Below are 19,787 nucleotides of genomic sequence, written 5' to 3' on the forward strand. Positions count from 1 at the left end.
AAAAAAAAATTCAATTATCTGTAAAAATACAATCATAGACAAGTTTTGTTAGGTCTTCAACAAGATTTAATATACTTTTTTCGGCTGCAAAGTGTCCGATAATAGCGATTGTTTTGTGTACAACAAGAAATGTTGTGATTAAGCATTCTGTATGAATAACTTTAAATTCAGTACTTTTTCCAAAAAGTGTTTCATTTTATTATGCTAAGATGCATTTCTGATCTTTTCGCGGTGCTTCTAACTTTTTAGTGATTCTCTATATAGGACTCGACCGATGGCATTTTTTGGCCGATGGGCCGATGCCGATTGTTGGCCGATTGTTCAAAGATGGCCGATGGCCGATTGCTTTCCTCCAAATGGCCGATTGCCGATGGCCGATGCCATAGGCCGATGGCAAAAAAAAAAGAAGAAAATCTAAAAGAAATAAATTGATAAGATTGTCAGGGATTTAAAGGATCATTAATTCTTTTCACTTTGCTTCCTTGCTCCGAATAAGGAATTGTAATCACAAAAAAAATCAGATTTTGACCTGAATTTCTATTTTACGATTACCCAAGTTAAACTCCACACGTTTTTTCGGCACATGTGTACATGCATCTGTACCTAAGAACATATAGATGACCAAAATATCCATTTTTAACACCTCCTTAGTTAATTATCGCAAATTCTTTTGTGATGTCTTTATGCGCGAAAACTTGCGTCACTCAAAAACGTTATGAAATAGTAAGTTGAAAACTCATACGCACGTAGTATGATCTAAGAGTTTGAGGACAAGTTGTATAAAACCTTACCCTAAATAGTTCACATTACCGAAGTACATATATCTACAAAATAGTCACCTTGAACGACTATGCACTTATGCCAACGTTCGTATAGCTTTTAGAAGGACTCCTGGAACACATTTGTCGCAGCCTTCTGTAAGGCCTCTTGCGCTGCAGCTTTAACTTCATTGTGGGGAAGAAGTCGACTTTCATGTTGAAGGATGCACTGTTTAATTGGTCAATACTCTGATATGACAAGCAAATAACATAACGTTTCGTCGAACTTGGCTCCGTGTGACTTTTACCTGTTCTCAGCAAAAAAACATTTGCATGGACGCCGCTTTCTTCCGTCAGGAGAAGATAAAACTGCATCACAGAAGGTAGCGAAAAAGTGGCTTCCAGGAGTGTTTCTAAAAGTTATATGAACACTGGCAGAAATACATAGTCCCTCAAGGTGACCATTTGAAGGTGGATGTGCTTCGGTAATGTGAACTATTCTGGGTAAGGTTTGGTAGTACAGCTTGTCCCTCGGACTTTTGGATCGTACTACGTACAATCTGTACAGGGTGTAGTTATGCTTCTCCTTTTTTGACTGCTGTATGATGGAAGACAAAAAACAACAGTCAAAAAAAAAAAAAAAAAAAAAAAAAAAGGAAGGAAGAAAGAAAAAAAAAGAAAGAAAAACAACGAGACTATTTAATAACCAATTGATTTGTTTTCTTTTTTAATTGAACATATAATTAAGATTTTGGTAATATTGTAATAATGTATGGATTAGGTACACTAAAGATAGTTAAAAAACATTAAATTATGTTGTTTAATCATTCAAAAAAAATAGTAAGAATAAAACTATGAAACCGTCAACAAATTACGCAATTAAAGTGGAAAGAGTGCACGTAGACATTTTTTAGTCATCAAATTAAACAAAAAAGGTAACAGATAAATTACAATATTAAATCCTAACAGGAATATTTTTATACTTATTTAAAGTTTATGAACATAAAAGTTTGCATTTTTCATAAAAGCTATAACGGTGACACAAATTTTACGGAAAAAAGAAATAGCCGTAAAAAGAGCGAGGTTCTTAAAACGCAGCCAAAACAAACAAACTCAATATTTACACCAAGTTAATCACTGAATACATATACTACTTGATCCGATGTTTGCACACGTAATATTGAACCATTTGATTGTTTAATCTTTTTTGAAGCACTAGAAACAAGTTCAAATTAAATTTTTCAATTTAACAATAATTTTCTGAAATTTAAAAAAATGCATAATAGAAAATCCTTGAAACTTTTCTACAACATATTATTAAAAATATGATGAAAACAAAAATAATTTATTCATTGATTTTACATAAATACATAAAAATAGTTACTTACAACAGAAAAAAAAATCGATCGCTATTAATGATGCAAAAAAGATGGCTCATTACGAAATATAGGTGAAACAAGTATAAGAAATATGCAAAATGACACTTCTTGACCAAAATAAATTACTGTTAAATATTTAAGAAATGCTTGAAACGACGAATGTGGATTAGGGGGGTCAACCTCTGATTTTGGAGTAATTCACAGCATTAAACTTTGGCTCCAACTTCGGCCCCCTTTTTATAGTACAGAACCGCTACCACCAACGCCTCGGAAGAGTTTCTGAATCTACTTCAGCACTTCCGAAAAAAAATTCAAAAGTCCCTTTGAATTCCGAATTATGTCACCATTCAAACCATCTTTAATCAATTTCTTACATTAATGCTCGAAATTATTCCTAAACAATAGATAAAGCTTGAAAAAAAAATCTCTAATTTTATGAATGGTGTTAATTTTAAACAACTTAGAAGTACAACTAGAGTTTAGTTTCAGAAATTGAGGGAGTGGGAGGAGGGGCACATAAGTGTTCTCGGAGATACAAAAAATAGTCGTAAAAAATAGAGCTCAAAATAATCATAAACATTGAGCAGAAAAACCCTTTTAATACTTGCACCCGAGTTTGTTTTGATGTGCAGTGGCGGAGTTAAAATATAGCAAATGTTGCAATTGCGCGAGAAGCCCCACAACCATAGCGGAACCGTAGGAATTACAAAAATGCCTATGATAAATGTTTTACAACTTCTGTGATAGAGAAATAGGGCCCCAGAATGTATTTCGACGGGCCTCAAACTTGTAGCTCCGCCGTAGCGATAGAGAAAAAACTGCAATACTGTGATTCATATTACAAATATCGTAAAATTAAAAATTACCGTCGGTTCAACGGGAATCTAACAAAATGAAACAAAACCGGTTTCGCCATCTCATATTTGTTTCCATGGTCTCCAATGCGGCAAAATATCACCAAATGATCGTCAGTCTGAGACGTTAAATTAGTTTTGCATTGAAATAAGTAATTAATAGTCACAAAAAATAAGTAAATAGGCTTTTTAGAACACCCGATAGAAACCAAAAATAAAAGTGCACAACTGGAGCGTACGCACACCCCACATGCGAAAATTTAGCATTCTACAGCTTACCATTTTTGAGTTACGACTTATGAGAGGTACATAACGTGCATCCAGCTGCAAGAAACAACGCAACAATTAACTTGTTCGGTACCTGAATGCAGTATTAAAAACACTTTCAGGGGTGAATAAAATAGAAATTCATACTGAAATTTAAGTAAACGATTTTATATGAAAACGGTAACTCAATTTACTTTGCATTGAAAAGTAAAACAACAAAGGTCCTTTTTTTTTCAAAAACATCGGCCAATTCCATCGGCTTTTCGATGTTTTTTAAGGCCGATGGGCCGATGTTTCCTGCAAGTTACCATCGGCCGCCGATGTCGATGGCTAAATTGTTGAACCATCGGCGCCGATGCATCGGCCGAGTCCTATCTCTATATTGCCTCTACCAGCATGAGCAATGCTGAAGTCAACACAAAATATTGCGCAAAATATGAGACGGTCACTTTTGTGCGACTAATTTAAAAACAGAAAATCACAATTGTATGTTGCTTTATAGCTTTTTGCTGGCTGACATCGTAACTTAAAATACCCCCCCCCCCCCCAATCCTCCCTGCTTACGATACTCAGCCCGATACTAGGCTTAGCGATGAACGCATGAAGCGAGATCGCAAGCTGAAACAAGAACTGATGTTGCCAGATTCCAATGAGCTTAAGTTTGAAATTAAGTAGAAAACTTTCAAACTATGGAGACCAGGAGAAATGTTAAAAATCCGGGAGTCTCTCGGAAAATCCAGTACAGCTGGCAGGTATGTTTTAATGCAAAAAAGGTGAAAAAAATGGCAGAAAAATATGACAATGTGGTCAAACATCTAAAAACATGAAATTTTCAATTATTTTGATCACAATTTGGTTCATATTCTAATACAATTGAAATGATTACAGATAAAAATTGCGGCTTTGATTATGCCCAGCAGCAACAAGCTCTGATGGTGATCATTCACGAACATCAGCTGCTAACTCAACTATTTCTGGCGGAAACAACATGAAAAAATTACAAAGTGTACTTAAAAACATAAATAAAATATCTTCCCTTCCGTGTTAAAAAAATTCAAGAAAAACAAATATTTCAGCATCCTAAACTGGTCCTCTCCCCTCCCTTAAGATTTAATATGGTTGTCACAAAAGTTAAAGATTGGAATTCCCTGACATTTCCAAGTCTATTTTAGAAGAAAAAAAAATCCAGGTTAATGGATGTGAATTTACGCTATTAAAACCTGTGTCAAGTCTGTGTGTCCTAAACCTTACATCTCATATCTCCTCCAGACTGGCAAGGGCTACTACTACCGTTGGATACAGGACATCTAGGGAAAGCCATTCTGCCCTGTCTCTCCCCCCCCCCCCTCCCATTTTCATTTTTCCTGACAATTCCAGGTTTTCCCCGTGCCTTGCAACCCCTAATTTTAAACACTGCAAAAAAACATATTTACCTTTAAACAAACCAGGAACTAACTTGTACACTATGTCTTGCAGGGTAGGATCAGGTCTGAAAATAATGTACTAAATTATATATCATAAAGTACAACACACATACACAAATATACAGCACAAATTTGCTTTTCGCAGTACTTTTGTTCTAATTAAAAGTTTTATTATGTGATACATAAAACAAAACACAGTTTATGAATTGAATAAACAAATGAATTGTTGCCCTCATTTTAAAAAACTCCACTAATTACAACTAGCATCCAATCCTAATTAAGACCTTCTCTTGAGTCTCTAGTAAGCGTAACCTTGATTTCATGCAAAAGTTTTTATTTATTTTTTTTTTAATTTTTTTGGCGTCATTTATTTTAGATTAGATATTTTCTACTAAAAAAACAAAATCGATAATTGCTTGATTCCTGAAGTTTTTACACATCTACTTATATTTTAAAAATGGTTTGTTCTTAAGATTTTTTTTTTTTTGGTATATTGTTTGTTTTTGCATCTATGAGCTTTTACAATACCAAATTCCCTGAAAAAGAACTGTCAGGCAACAGAAACTTTCTGACTAATGAAAAGCCTGTAAGAGTTCTCGCATAATTTTCAATTCAGTTATATATTGCCTACGTTTGAATAAAATTTAAGAAACTGCAAAATATTTCCTTTTGTTGTATGCTTATATTTTTATATAAAAAAATATATCCAGTGAAATTTTGTTTGTTGCATTTGTAGAGTATCATTATCTTTAAATTTATGGTTAGTTTTACTAATACTTTTTTTTTAATGGCTACCAAAAGTACAAAAGACCCTATCTAAGTTGCGACTTAGGTAGCCAGTGGCTATCATCCAGAATTCCTAGGCTAGAGCTTTAATGGTACAGAAGTTTGAATTTAGAACTTTACACGATTCCATTACGGAACTGATTTGGTGAAATTTAGAGAAAATTCAAACGGGGATGGAGAAATGGGTTAGCCAGCTCTGCTCACCTACAGGGGGTGTCACGGCGCAGACTGCACCATTGAAATTTTTAGGAGTGGGGGTGTTTTGAGGGGCATTTTCTCTCTTTTTTAGGGGGGTCCACTCTTGGGGGAAGTCTTTGCAATATTTAGGGGAGGTGGATACACCCTTGCCCTTAGGGGGTGGGTGGACACCCCTGGGTTAACGACATTATTAGATTGAATAGTGAATGTTCAATACGGAAAATATTTTTGACCTAGCCCTCTGGATTTAACTAACGGGATCAGTAACGTGAAAATTCATAACTGAAAAGTATGGACAAGAAAAGAGAGTAGTGGAGAAAAATTCTGGAGAAGATCAGGATCCACTCATGACTGTTGTGCCACTGAAGAAGTAGATTCATAACAATTAGAAAGCTACTTAATTTGAGTTTCACTACAGACCCGGATAATATACAGGATGCATCAGTAGCGTTTAGACTTTCAGGGCAGATAGATTAGACGATGGAAAATCCCATAGCAATGCATGGTCGGAAACGCTTTCTTGAGGTGATAGTGACGACACAAAGCACAAAAAAGACAGGACACGAATAAGAGGAGAAAACATGTTTATTATTTTTAATACAGTAAAAATGCTGATAAGTTTTTGTCTGATGTACACAATAGATGTCGTTACTTAAACCGAAGCAGATGACAGTGCATGCGCACACGCGGTTTTTGTTGCCATGCTTGCTTTGACGTTCGATCTTCAATGCGGCGGAGATGTGAGGCATGCATCACGGCCCCGGGGTCGTAATTTTGAACATCTACTTTGATGACGATCGTCGACTCCTTCATGTTCTTTTTTCTTAGTTTTTTGCTGTACTAAGGATAATAAGCATGTTTCCTTCTCTTATTCGTGTCTTGCCTTTTTGGTGATTTGTGTCGTTAATACCGTGTCAGGAAAGCGTTTCGGACCATGCATTGCTGTGTGGTTTCCCATCATCTAGGTGTACTCTACCTGCCTTGAAAGTCTGTAAACGCCTTACTGATACACCATGTAGATGAACACGGGAAAGCAGAAAATCTTCAAAATTTGCAGACAATTTTGATACTTTTTCACAAATGCTGGTCACCAATTTTGAGGTCCCCCAAATAAATAATACAGAAAGAGGAGCAAATATAATTGGAAAAACATGCTGATTTTATTGTGTACTCTACTGGCTTTGAACTTGACATTTTTGCTGCTGGCCACAATATAAAACTTGGGCGTTTTTTTGGAGAAAATTTGAGAAATTATTTAAGTTTGCAGACAGTTTTAAATTTTATCTAAGTCTGTTTCAATTTTTTCAAGAATTGCATATGAACACAAAAATTAGCTGCCTGCTGCAAAGTACGTGAAGATAATTCGTTAATTAACCATAATAATGATTTTTAATGATACAATTCCTTATCACATTCTGCACAACTGAACTTTTTATCCATTGAATTATATTATTTTACCACAATATAAAACTTGGGCGTTTTTTTTGCAGAAAATTTTTGAGAAATTATTTAAGTTTGCAGACAGTTTTAAATTTTATCTAAGTCTGTTTCACTACTTACAACAATAGCATGTGAACAAAAATTAGTTCAGGTTTTAGTAGATAAAAAATGCTAAAAATCCCATACAGAGGTCTGTCCAGGGTTTTTCACAAGGTTGGTTTTTTGTGAAAAATCAAATAAGTAATTTTGTAAAAAATCAAACAATTCTGGGACAAAAAAAAATTTTTTTTTGTAAAAATGAAATTTTAGAATTTTGAGATGGTGCAAACTGCATTATTGACACTTGAAGTTGAGTGTTTTCCCTCTTTTCTGTTGAGAATATCATTTTTGAGTGTTTTTCAATTATTCTGGGGGGGGGGGGGATTGCTCTCTGGGAGATGGGTTCCCCTCAAGTATCAATAGTTATTTATCATTCCACATTATGTTAAATTTTCTAGAAATGTTATACATATAGTATTTAAAATATTGTAACAAAAGAATTCCGCAGGAGTTTAGCATTTAACTTGTTGACCCAAGACAGTTAAAGAGCACAGAATTTCATTTAAAACTTATAAACTGTGATTTTTACAATAATAAAAAATATTTTATTTGTTTATCTCTTAACGAAAATCAGACTCCCATAGCGGATGCAAAGAGATCCCAATCTTCAAAGTGAAGGCAACAAAAGTATAAAAACGGCTTGTAAAATAAATATTTTTGATAAAATTACTTTAGAATTGCATTTTAGAGTCCCTATGTTAAACATATAATTAATATCTGGACACAGTTGAAGCAAAATAAATAAATTAAAAAATAAACCATCGATTCAACATTTTAATTTGTGACTCATAAAAGGAAATGGAACTCAGCTTTAAAAATTTGAAATAAGCGTTCTTATAAAAATAAAGAGACTTTTCATGAATTAGCATCCTAATAAAGCGAAGTTAGCTTGGAAAAGGAATAAAATATAATTCTCATATCGGATGTAAAAAGATTGCGTTTTTTCAAAATGTCAGCATCTAAAGAAAAAAATACAGTGAAGCACCGTTTATTATACGTTCCTCTTTTATACGTTTTTATCAATTATACGTTTTTAAAATTGGTCCCTGCAAAGTCTAATACACATTAACCTATACCTATTATACGTTTTTTTCTAAAGACGTACCGAGTAGCACTTTGGCCGAGTAACCGAGTACCGAGTACTCGGCCTTTCACTACTCGGCCGAGTACCGAGTTACCGAGTACCGTATTTTCGGGATTAAGCGCCGCGGCGCATACAAGAAAAAAAGTTTCAAAAATGTGGATGCGGCGCATATAATGGGAGCGGCGGGTATAGTGTTTTTTTTTTTTTCCCCGATCAAGTTTTAAAAAAAATCCGAGTTTGCAAAAAAGTTGAACATTTTACCAATAGATGGCGCCACACTTTTCCCTTTCGTTTTGCGAAATGAGCGACAAGCAAAGCAAAGAGGGGTAGCCATGAGGGGAGGTGAGTCAGCGATTGCTGGTGTTGCACCATAGAGAGAAACGCTAAACCACGTGAGCGCTGAATGACGTGAGCGGCGAGGAAGCCTCATCGAAGCGAAGGGGGACGGAGGGTCAAGGAAAGGAGCTTGTTAGCAAGACTAGCAGGGGAGGGGGGTGGAACTTCCAGTTTTCTAAAGGGGAATCACCCCTTTCAACAAAGTGGGTTGCTCGGGGTGGTCAAGTGACCTACTAATTGAAAACTTGTTTCTCCGTCTCCCATCCCCAATTTTATTCACTCACATCGTCGCTTTTGCTGTCGTTCGTGCGTTCTTTTCTTTCTTAAAGTTTTTACATCGAGTTTCATCTGAAATGGCTCCTACTAAACGACTTAAGAGTTACACTGCAGCTTTCAAGTTGGAAGTTATCGCTAAGGCTGAAGCGATCGGAAATCGTCCTGCTGCCCGGGAATTCGGAATTGATGAAAGATGTGTTCGGCGTTGGAGGTCCGAAAAATCAACGATCGAAGCGATGCCGAAGACAAAACGTGCCCGACGAGGAAGATCAGCTCACTGGCCGGATTTAGAACGGGACCTGAAGAAGTGGGTAGTGGAGCAGAGAGCTAAAGGAATTTCCGTTTCGACTGTCCGGATTCGAATAGAAGCCAGGTGCATCGCTGCTAATTTGAATATTTCCAACTTCAAAGGCAACGCGAATTGGTGCTTCAGATTCATGAAGCGGAATCATTTGTCCGTCAGGCAGCGAACAACTGTGGGGCAGAGTCTTCCAGCTGATTGGATGGAGCAGAAAAAAAAGTTTTTAGACTACGTCGAGAAGCTGAAGAAAGAAAACAACTTTCAGCCTCATCAGCTTATCAACATGGACGAAGTCCCTTTGACTTTCGACTGCCCTCCCAACAGGACTGTCACATCTACCGGTGAGAAGAGCGTCGCCATTACAACCACGGGGCATGAAAAAACATCATTCACGTGTGTTTTGGCTTGCACGGCTAGCGGAGAGAAGCTGAAGCCTATGCTGATTTTTAAGCGGAAAACGGTCCCGAAGGAGTCTTTCCCGTCCACCGTTGTCATCCGCTGCAACGAGAAGGGGTGGATGAATGAGGCCCTGATGTCAGACTGGTTTAACGAAGTTTGGAGAAAAAGGAAAGGCGCTTTTTTCCAACCAAGTGGAATGTTGATTATGGACTCCATGGCGGCGCACAAGACCGACCCTGTGAAGGAAGCGGCGCGGCAATGTTTGGCGTCCCTGGCCATCATACCAGGTGGGCTTACAAAAAAGTTGCAGCCCTTGGATTTGGCCCCCAATCACAGTTTTAAGAGCCACATGCGTCAACAATGGGAGTCCTGGATGGTGAACGGACTGCACGAATACACGAAAGGCGGCAACCTGAAGAAAGCGTCGTTCGCGGAAGTGGCGAAGTGGGTAGCTGCAGCTTGGAATGCGGTAAAGCCGAGCACCATAATTTCCGGCTTCACCGAGGCGGAGATCATTCCCCGAGTCCCGGATGTTGCTGCGGAGGACGATGGCTCCGATGACGAGGAAAACAGCCCGGAGCTCGATGCAGACTTTCTAGGACTATTTGCGTCCGACAGCGAGGACAGCGATTTCGAAGGATTTTGAATCGCCGATCCATAGTGGATGCGACCCACTGAAAAAAGCGTGCTTATAGTGGCGCCGACCACTTAAAAAAACGTGGAGCGCCATGAGGAGAAGGGTCCGCGTCCCGCGCTCTGGATAACCAACCAATGTCTCCTCCCAAAGTACGAAAATTTTAATTATAGTAATAATAATATAGTTATGTTAATTATATTCTTTTAAATTTTATTTTCATTTTATTGCAAGTTTCTGAACATCTAAATTGCGCTTTTAAGTTGCGTTAAGTTGGATGCGGCGCTTATAGCGGGCGCGGCGCTTATAATGGGTGCGGCGCGTACATTAATTTTTTTTTTCCGGCGACGATAATTTTCGATGCGGCGCTTATACTGGGTGCGGCGCTTAATCCCGAAAATACGGTACCCCCCCTTTTTGATGATCAACGTAGCATGGGGTGATGATATTGAGCCGCAATTACCCTGATTTATTTTTAATCGTGTGACGATCTCAACATTGTCACCATGGAGATTACCAACCTACGCACCATTTTTTTTCAACGTACACTGGCCTGCAACCGACATCTTTGATCATGATCCATCCCTGATTTACACCCTACCATCTTCATAGTGAACTGTCCGTCCTCCGTCCATTTTAATTTGAATTATTTCACCACCATCCGAATGAACTCTTCGTTTTTTGATCTTTAACGAAACCCCAGCTCCATTTTGTTTGAACTCTGAAGTCTGTATTCCTCGCATTTGTGTTTTTTTTTACCAAGTGAGAAATGTTTTTTGGTGATCACCATGCAAAATTCCTGTCTTCGTGTCTGCTCTGAAGTTTAACATAAAATAAAGAATGTACGGTAATGAATTTTGTCCTTACTATCGTCTACAAACACGCAACACAGGGTAAGTCTTTTAAATTTTGTTCTTTGGCATTCAAGGCAGTCGTTGATCTGAGGTTATGCGCGGCTGCGATGCTTCCACTTCCACGGCCTAAAATCGTTATCTTTTTGGTTTTCGAATAACTTTGCAAAATTAATCGCGCGCATCATGACAAAATGGCGCCGTTTTTGACCAGGTCTTAAATGCCTTTTTTTTCTGAAGTTGAATGCATATGCACTTTTTGTTGTTGATTTTTTCATATGGCTTTTTGTATTTCTGTGATATTAATGGGGGGATATATTAATTTTATATTTTTAATTTAGTTGAAAATGTGATGTCAATTTTTATTTTATTAGTTGCATTTATTCTCATGTGTGCATGTGCTTTCAACAATGTTTGCATTTAAAATTTTTTGTTTCTCATGATTGCACCGTGTGAATTAAGTGAAAATTATATTAGATGCTCATTGATTTTTGTGCTAAAGTAAAAGACGGCACATTTGTTGCCGTGTCAACTGGTAGTACTCAAACCGACCCACCCCAAGGTGTGGATATGGCCAATGAGTCACCTCAAGGTGCTGTGGCGAGTAGGAATTTTATTTTCCCCATTCCCTCATATTCAGGCGAGCCGGAAACTGTTGAATTTTTTATATCACAAATTAAGGACTTGCAGAATTTAAACGGTTGGGATGATCCCACGACTCTTATGTTTTTGAAGTCAAAACTTTCTGGCTCTGCCTTGTATTTTTTTGCGACCAATCCCAGTTGCACTTAGTCGAGAAACATGATTTCTCCTCTATTATCAGAAATATTAGTAATAATCCTCTTCATTTAAATAAAGGTATGGTAATGGGTCATATCACTGAACAGTTTGAGATTTTAAATGATTCTTTCAATGAAACTACATTCTCAAACAATCAATCCCAATTTTGTCACCAAATTATTGCATCAGACGAAGTATTAAAAATCAGGAAAGAGGAACTTAGTCCTTCAGATTTTAAATTAGATCACTTAAATACTTCACAACAAGATATTTTATTAAACATTTTGATGAAAAATTTTTCTGTGTTTAGTAAATCTGTCAAAGCCTTAGGGTGTTCTGACATTGTCACTCCTTCGGTCATTTTGCGTAACAATAATCCGATTAAGGCCTTACCTTTTGAGATTCCTCAGGCGTTAAAAGGACAGGTTCAGGAAGAATTAAATGAATTAATTGAGGCAGGAATTATTTCTAGAAATGTGAGCCACTATGCGAGTCCTATGATAATGGTACGTAAGAAATCTGGGCCTAATGAACCACCTAAGTACCGTATGGCATTAGATTTAAGATTGTTAAATTGCGTCATCGAAAGTTCCACATACCCACTTCCCAAAATTTGTACGTTAATCAATGCCATCTCATCCTATAAGTACTATACCGTTTTAGATCTGCATTCGGCCTATTGGCAAATTCTCCTTCCCGATCATCTCCAAGATATTGTGACTTTCTCGATTGAATTTGGCTCGTTTGCCCTTTGGCCTTAAGGTAAGTAGCAACATTTTCCAATCTGCCGTGGATCAGCTAATTGATGAATTAAAATTGCTAGGAATTCACGGAATTCATGCATTTCAAGATGACTTTTTGGTTTGTGCCGAAAACTTTGACCAGATGGTATCTAAGCTCGAGGCTGTCTTTTCTGTTCTTTCCAAACATAACCTAACTTTATCGCCATCTAAATGTGTTTTTTTCCAGACCGAAATTGATTATTTGGGATTTCACATATCACACAACTGTGTTCAACCTATTACTTCTAATATTGCCAAAATTACCAAATTTGCCCCACCTCGCACTGTGTGACAGGTCAAGAAATTCTTGGGGTTATGTGGATTTTATAGGCATTTAATTCACAAGTATGCTGAACGCACCCATGCTTTGACACAATTAACCGCAAAAAATAAACCTTTTGAATGGAATGATGTTCACCAAAAAGCTTTTGATGATCCCCAGTCTACCTTTTTTAAGCAGCCTTTTGTGATTCTTCCAAATTGGAATGATGATTTCTATTTAAATACCGATGCTTCACTTCAGGGAATTGCTGCTGTATTGATGCAAAAGAGAGATGGTATTCTGAAACCAGTGTCTTATTTTAGTAAAGCTTTGTCAAAGTCCGAACGTAATTATCCTCCAATTAAACTCGAGTTGTATGCTATATATAAGGGGATGACAGCATTCAAGACGTACCTCTTTAATAGAAGATTTATTCTCATGTCTGACAGTAAGCCCTTACAGCGTTACAGCAATGTAACCTCGCCAGCCAATGTTGTTATTGTTGGTTGTTAGAAATTGGTCAATATTCCTATACTTTTTCATATATCCCTGGCCCTCAGAATATTTTAGCGGATTTCTGTTCTCGGAGCCTTGACCCCAATTTACATGAATCAGCTCTTCAACCCAATGCAGATAACGAGTTGATCCTTCCCTTTACGGATATTTCCACCCCGGACAATATGCAGTGGGATATACCCTCTAATACTCCTTGTGTTGAATCCGCTAACGTGGTTAATTATTTAAGACAGCACCCTACTTCCCTAAGTGAACCTCAGTCTGGTCATAATTTAAACTCTCATTCATTTGTGTATGCCCAAACTGATGCACATAATAAAATATCTATTAAACCTGCCCCATTGCAAAATATTTGGATTCCGAGGAGACCTGGTGAGTTCTGTTCAATCGACCTGGTAGGCCCAATTCGCCAATATGGATATATTTTGACGGTTACTGATCATTTTTCTCGTCACGTGGTCCTTTATCCTTGTAAAGATATTACTGCTAACACAATAGTTAAGCACATGGTGAATTACATTTCTCTATATGGTAGAATGTCGCATCTTCTGTCTGATTTAGGCCGTCAGTTTGACAGTGATGTATTTCACTCTCTGAACAAGGCCTTAGGTGTTACAATTCAGCATTCTTCTCGTGCTCATCCCCAGTCCAATTCGATTTCTGAGAGAATTAATAGTCAAATCAAGTCTAGTTTACTGTCTTTACTTGAGCAGAATGTGTCTTTAGAGGTTGCTGTTATGGTTCACATGTCTATATATAATGGGACAACTCATTCATCTACTGGTTTCACTCCTAACATGTTGCACTTGGGAAGGGAACTATCCTTATTTTTTGACACTTTTGATAATGACGTGCAACCTCGATTTCTTAACACCTCACATTATATACAAAATGTTCTGCAGGATCTTCGCCGAATCTATGAGGAGGCGTACTCTTCCTTACAACTCAAACAGATCAATCAAAACAATAGGCAATTGCCTGCTTCTCACAGTCGAAATTTTTTAACAAAATGATATTGTATACATAAAGTCGGCTGACACTTTTAAACCTAGATTTGATGGTCCTTATACTGTTGTAAGCAAAGTAGGGGATGTAAATTGTAAAATTAAACTCTTAGGCGATGACTCTGCGCAACCTTTTGTAATTCATGTCAATCGTTTACGTTTACCCCCACCTCGCAAAAGCAATTTAATGTCTGTTAACACTGATAACAATGTGTCCCACCAACCTCAGCATGCCAGTCAACAAACCCGTTACTTTCTCCGTAGTCGTAAGTAATTTAGTCATAGGGCGTGCCACTTGCTGTTATGTACGGGCAGTCGTGCTGGTCGTGATTGTAATTCCGGAATCCGTATCATTTAGCGTGTGACTATCTCTATGTTTTTTGTGAATGTAAATTTTTTCTCCCCCATGTTTGTTTTCATTGAGGGGCACAGTGATGAGAATTTATTGTTAATACACGGCAAGTCGATCTCATTTTTTCTATTTTTTTTTGGAAATGTATTCTTATGTGTGTTTTTTTTTTATTTTTACGTATGACAGGACGCTGTCATATTTTTTGCTGTTGGTACCAACATATGTATGTCAACATGTGCGTAACAATTTTTCCTCCACAATATAATGTCACTCTCTCGATTATGTCCTAATATCTACAACCGGTTTTCCTTATTATGTCTTACTCTTCATGCTTATGAATTTGTCCATCTCAATCGTAATGTGTCTTCAACATTCAATTTTTTTTTCGAAAAAAAAAAAAACAAAATACAAATTTACTACTGAGTGTGCTCCTGGTAATCTGGTGCACTACGCTGTGGAACTCTTTATGAATATGAACTGTTTACAAAAAAAAAAATTTCTACCTGAAATTTTTTACTTATGTTACCCTAATGTGTAACACTTGACATAGATAGTCAAGATAATGATTGTATTGTTTTTTTCGCCCTTTTTTTGCATTAATGTGTTTCTGTATAATTTAATGCATATCGAGAATGGTCATATTTGAGGGTTATTGCATTTTTTGTATTCATACCTTCTACATGTGTTGGGTAGTTGTGTAGTTTTTTTGAATGTTTATTTTTTTAACTCTTGGTATGCTATGTGTTGTTCATGTAATCACAACTGTGTGTACCTTTTTTTTGTCCTTTTGGTTGGTTGTGTGTGGCAAATTGTTTTGTGAGCAGGGTGCAATCATGACATGCAAAAAGAAAATGCAAACAGTTCATTTTCTTTGACTTACCCATTTTCTACCTTGACGATAGTATTAAACTGTATCTCATGTTTTTTTGGATGTTACAACTCTTTATGCATTTGAATATATATGATGAATGAATTTGTTGTGTAAAGTTTTGGTTAATTGGAGCTGGACTTAAAATTTTCTTTTTTTTTTCTTTTGCTTTGCCAGTGTATGTGATAATGCATATCACATTTTTTACCCATTTATATTTTTCCCATGTTTTCGGTCATTTTAATCGTTTTCTTCCACCATTTTGTTGTTTCTTTATTTTCTTGTGCATTCCACATTTTCCCCGCGTTCCCCGTTAAATTTTGCACACTTTATGATATCAAATATGTGACTTATTCACTTTTCCCATCGTTTAGCTTTTTGACAATTTTTCAAGCGTCGATCCGATTTTTTGCATCTTCTTGTCGGCCATTAAAATGGTGTAGCGTCCCCTTCCCTTCGTTGTTTGGGCGCCAAACGCACTCATTGGTTCCCGCGCATCGCCGCGTACCCGGATCTGATCGCTTATTTGCCGATTCATTTTTCCACCCCACTTCACTCTGCTTGCTGCTTCCAGTGCAATCAGACGTGCTTCTAGAGGCTCCGTTTTCTCTCCGATGTTGGAGAAAGAGATGGAATTGTGCACGGCGTCCGTTGACGTCCGTGGCTTTCCGCCTGATGTTTGAAGACTGCAAAATGTGGTGAAAATTTCCTTTTTTTATTCCAAAATGTATTTAACCAAGATAATTATAATTATATAAGCTTCAGTGCAACTAGTGAAGGAGCATAGGCAATGCATCACCTGTGTGTATGAAGGCGTCCGATGGCGGCACGCAGAATGTAACGGAATCGTGCCCTTAATTAACTACCCCCTTTTTGATGATCAACGTAGCATGGGGTGATGATATTGAGCCGCGATTACCCCGAAATTACCCCGATTCATTTTTAATCGTGTGACGATCTCAACATTGTCACCATGGAGATTACCAACCTACGCACCATTTTTTTTCAACGTACACTGGCCTGCAACCGACATCTTTGATCATGATCCATCCCTGATTTACACCCTACCATCTTCATAGTGAACTGTCCGTCCTCCGTCCATTTTAATTTGAATTATTTCACCACCATCCGAATGAACTCTCCGTTTTTTGATCTTTAACGAAACCCCAGCTCCATTTTTTTTGAACTCTGAAGTCTGTATTCCTCGCATTTGTGTTTTTTTTACCAAGTGAGAAATGTTTTTTGGTGATCACCATGCAAAATTCCTGTCTTCGTGTCTGCTCTGAAGTTTAACATAAAATAAAGAATGTACGGTAATGAATTTTGTCCTTACTATCGTCTACAAACACGCAACACAGGGTAAGTCTTTTAAATTTTGTTCTTTGGCATTCAAGGCAGTCGTTGATCTGAGGTTATGCGCGGCTGCGATGCTTCCACTTCCATGGCCTAAAATCGTTATCTTTTTGGTTTTCGAATAACTTTGCAAAATTAATCGCGCGCATCATGACACCATTTTTGGTTGATAGGATTTTTGTGAAGGATCCGTTAACGAACCCAAATTTCCTCTGGCGAGATCCCTGTCATAATGCAATAAATAACCTTTTTCCAACAAAAAATTGATCGACGAGAAGCAAAACCTACATCTGTATACTAAATTTCATGCTTTGGCCTTACTGTGCCACCATGTAAGTGCACAATGCATAAACATCTTATTTTATTACATGTGTATAGAAATATATTTCTAAAGAATAATTTTTTTTTCTCAGTTTGTTTTATTTTTGGTGCGCCATGTTGCTAAATTGTAAGCATCAATTTTAACAATGTTACAAAGCATAAATACTTATACATATTCTTGCAATAGTACAAGAGAACAATAATTTGTAAGAAAAGCCTGAATTATTCCAATACAGAAAAGGATTTCAATTCAGCAATGATGAAAAAATCATTCATAAGAATAAAAAAAATTGAAATACCTAATAAATGCTGATGGCCTTGTAATCTCTTCATGGCAGGTTGGACAACATTCACAAATTTGTAAATACCTCAAAATGCATGTCCTGCAAACTGGAAAAGAAAGCAAATATCAGTAAATAAAATTAATTTGGACAAAAATCTGTACATTTCAATAGCAACTTTTAATACACTTACTAATATTATAAATATGAAAGTGGCTTTGTTACCTTTTCACACCTTACTACTTAACTGATCATATGAAATTCGTATACACTGTCAGCGTTACAGAATAGAAATATTACAACTTATGGAAATATCGTAAATACACGTATATTAGAATTACAGAAGTATCCTAGCAAGGGTGCTTTTTTTTTTTTTTAAATCGGATGTAGCAAACCCTTGGTTATAGCGATCACCTAAGCCAGTCTACTGACGGTTCATTATGTAGTATTAGCAGGTTTGACTGAAAATATATGCAATACATACATGATATATACGAATGTGGGAGGGAAATTCAATTTAAAAAAAAAATCATGTTGGGAGTCGAGAATTGCTTCAGTTGCAGTCCAACTAAAGTACTATTTTGAGGGAATGGGCTTGGCAGAGGGGGGGGGGGGCAAGAGTTCCTTAGAAGAGAATCTCTGGCTTTCACGCTCTTTCCAAAAGTCAATGATAGTTAAAATTGCACCTTTAAAACTTCAACTTTGAAATATTTCTGGGAGAGAGCTACATAACCACTTTTTTCTGCTCTCAACTGAACAAAAATGTTATGATTTTTAGAAAGAGAGGAGGACGATAATTTCAAGCAATTTCCAAGGTCCATACGTGAGGAGGGCGGCAACTAAAAACAAGTATCTTGTTGCATCTATCCTACGCTTGCCCCTCCCTAATTGATATCCCAGTTAGGCGGCTCATGTCTGAGGGGGCGGAGAGAAAAACACTATCTTTGAAGGGGAAAAAATATTTCCTTTGGGACATGTGCATCAGTAGGACCTCTGCTTTGACATAAGGCTATTTATTGTTTTTCAAACTGCTGTTAAATGTATTGATTTTAAAGGTCCCTTTGAGTTTGTTTTACCAGGTTGGACTGTATTATTATTTATGTTGGGGGGGATCAGTTCGTAAAAGACCCTAGAAAAATTATTGACAATTTTAATACACGTGTTAGGACTTTCAATTAAAAATATAAAAACAACATTTCCAGAGGGTAATTCTGGCTGCACCAGTGGTTGTGTGAAATAGTGTAGCACTTGAAATATGCAAAAACATGAGGGGAAAATACTTACAGGAGTGCAGGCACTCTACAATTGTTGTTGCATCAATATAATATCCTTTGCACAGCTTGCAGGTCAAAAGTTTGTTCAAGTCAGCTATTTTAATTTTTCCTGAGTTTTGCATAGCGAAAATAATCAACTTCAGTAGGCTTGCACATCTGCAACATAAGTAACTGCATTATTACAACAAATTTTCACTCAATTCTGAAGTTTCTTACATGCATACTTAAAGGAAAAATTCTAGCTATCAAATTGCATGTGTTAACATTTCACTCTCAAAAATCTAGGCATCTTGATCACTCCCAGGATGAAATTTAAGAATCAAAATGAACAACCAAGGTGCCATTTTTAATAAATCAAATATGCATCCAACTATAAAAATTTTTATTAATAAAATTGCTCCACATGGCCGATACCATATCTAAAAAAACGATAAAATATACATAAGAATATGTTTATTTAAGATAAAATTGAATACATTTTTGAATTATTTTTCCAAATTTATCCTTTGGTGATTGGTGAATCACGGGTCTTAGTCAAGATGAGTGAGGGAAGAAAAATTCAATATGACTCAAAACTTTTATGTCAAATAAAATTTTTGGTCACAGAATACGACTAATAGACCACTTTTTTCTAACACTGGAACTCAGTACAAAAAAATGATTTACACATCTCCATTATACAAATACAAATGTGACGACCAGCAACAGGCTCTGGCCCCAGTTACAGTGGCGTAGCGAGAAAAAATCCTTTGGGTAATTTTTTCTGAAGTTTAAAGTAAAGCTATGCCCTCAAGTTTATACACACACACACACACACACACACACACACACACACACACATATATATATATATATATATATATATATATATGTATGTATATACAGTGAAGCACCGTTTATACGTTTGT

At 36.8% G+C, this 19,787-nt stretch overlaps 1 protein-coding gene across 1 annotated transcript in view; it reads right to left on the reverse strand.

The window, feature by feature from the left end:
* LOC129216679 (polycomb complex protein BMI-1-like) overlaps positions 1–19,787 on the reverse strand; it is a 91,922-nt gene that overhangs the window by 67,848 nt on the left and 4,287 nt on the right. The window contains exons 2-4 of the mRNA XM_054850894.1: positions 18,890–19,035; positions 17,624–17,714; positions 4,692–4,747 (exon numbers count right to left, since the gene is read on the reverse strand). Of these exons, the coding sequence (XP_054706869.1) occupies positions 4,692–4,747; positions 17,624–17,714; positions 18,890–19,001 (259 nt within the window). The 5' untranslated portion in view covers positions 19,002–19,035. The remainder of the gene's footprint in view (positions 1–4,691; positions 4,748–17,623; positions 17,715–18,889; positions 19,036–19,787) is intronic.

Source organism: Uloborus diversus, chromosome 2 (genome assembly GCF_026930045.1).
Source record: "Uloborus diversus isolate 005 chromosome 2, Udiv.v.3.1, whole genome shotgun sequence".
Taxonomy (NCBI): domain Eukaryota; kingdom Metazoa; phylum Arthropoda; class Arachnida; order Araneae; family Uloboridae; genus Uloborus; species Uloborus diversus.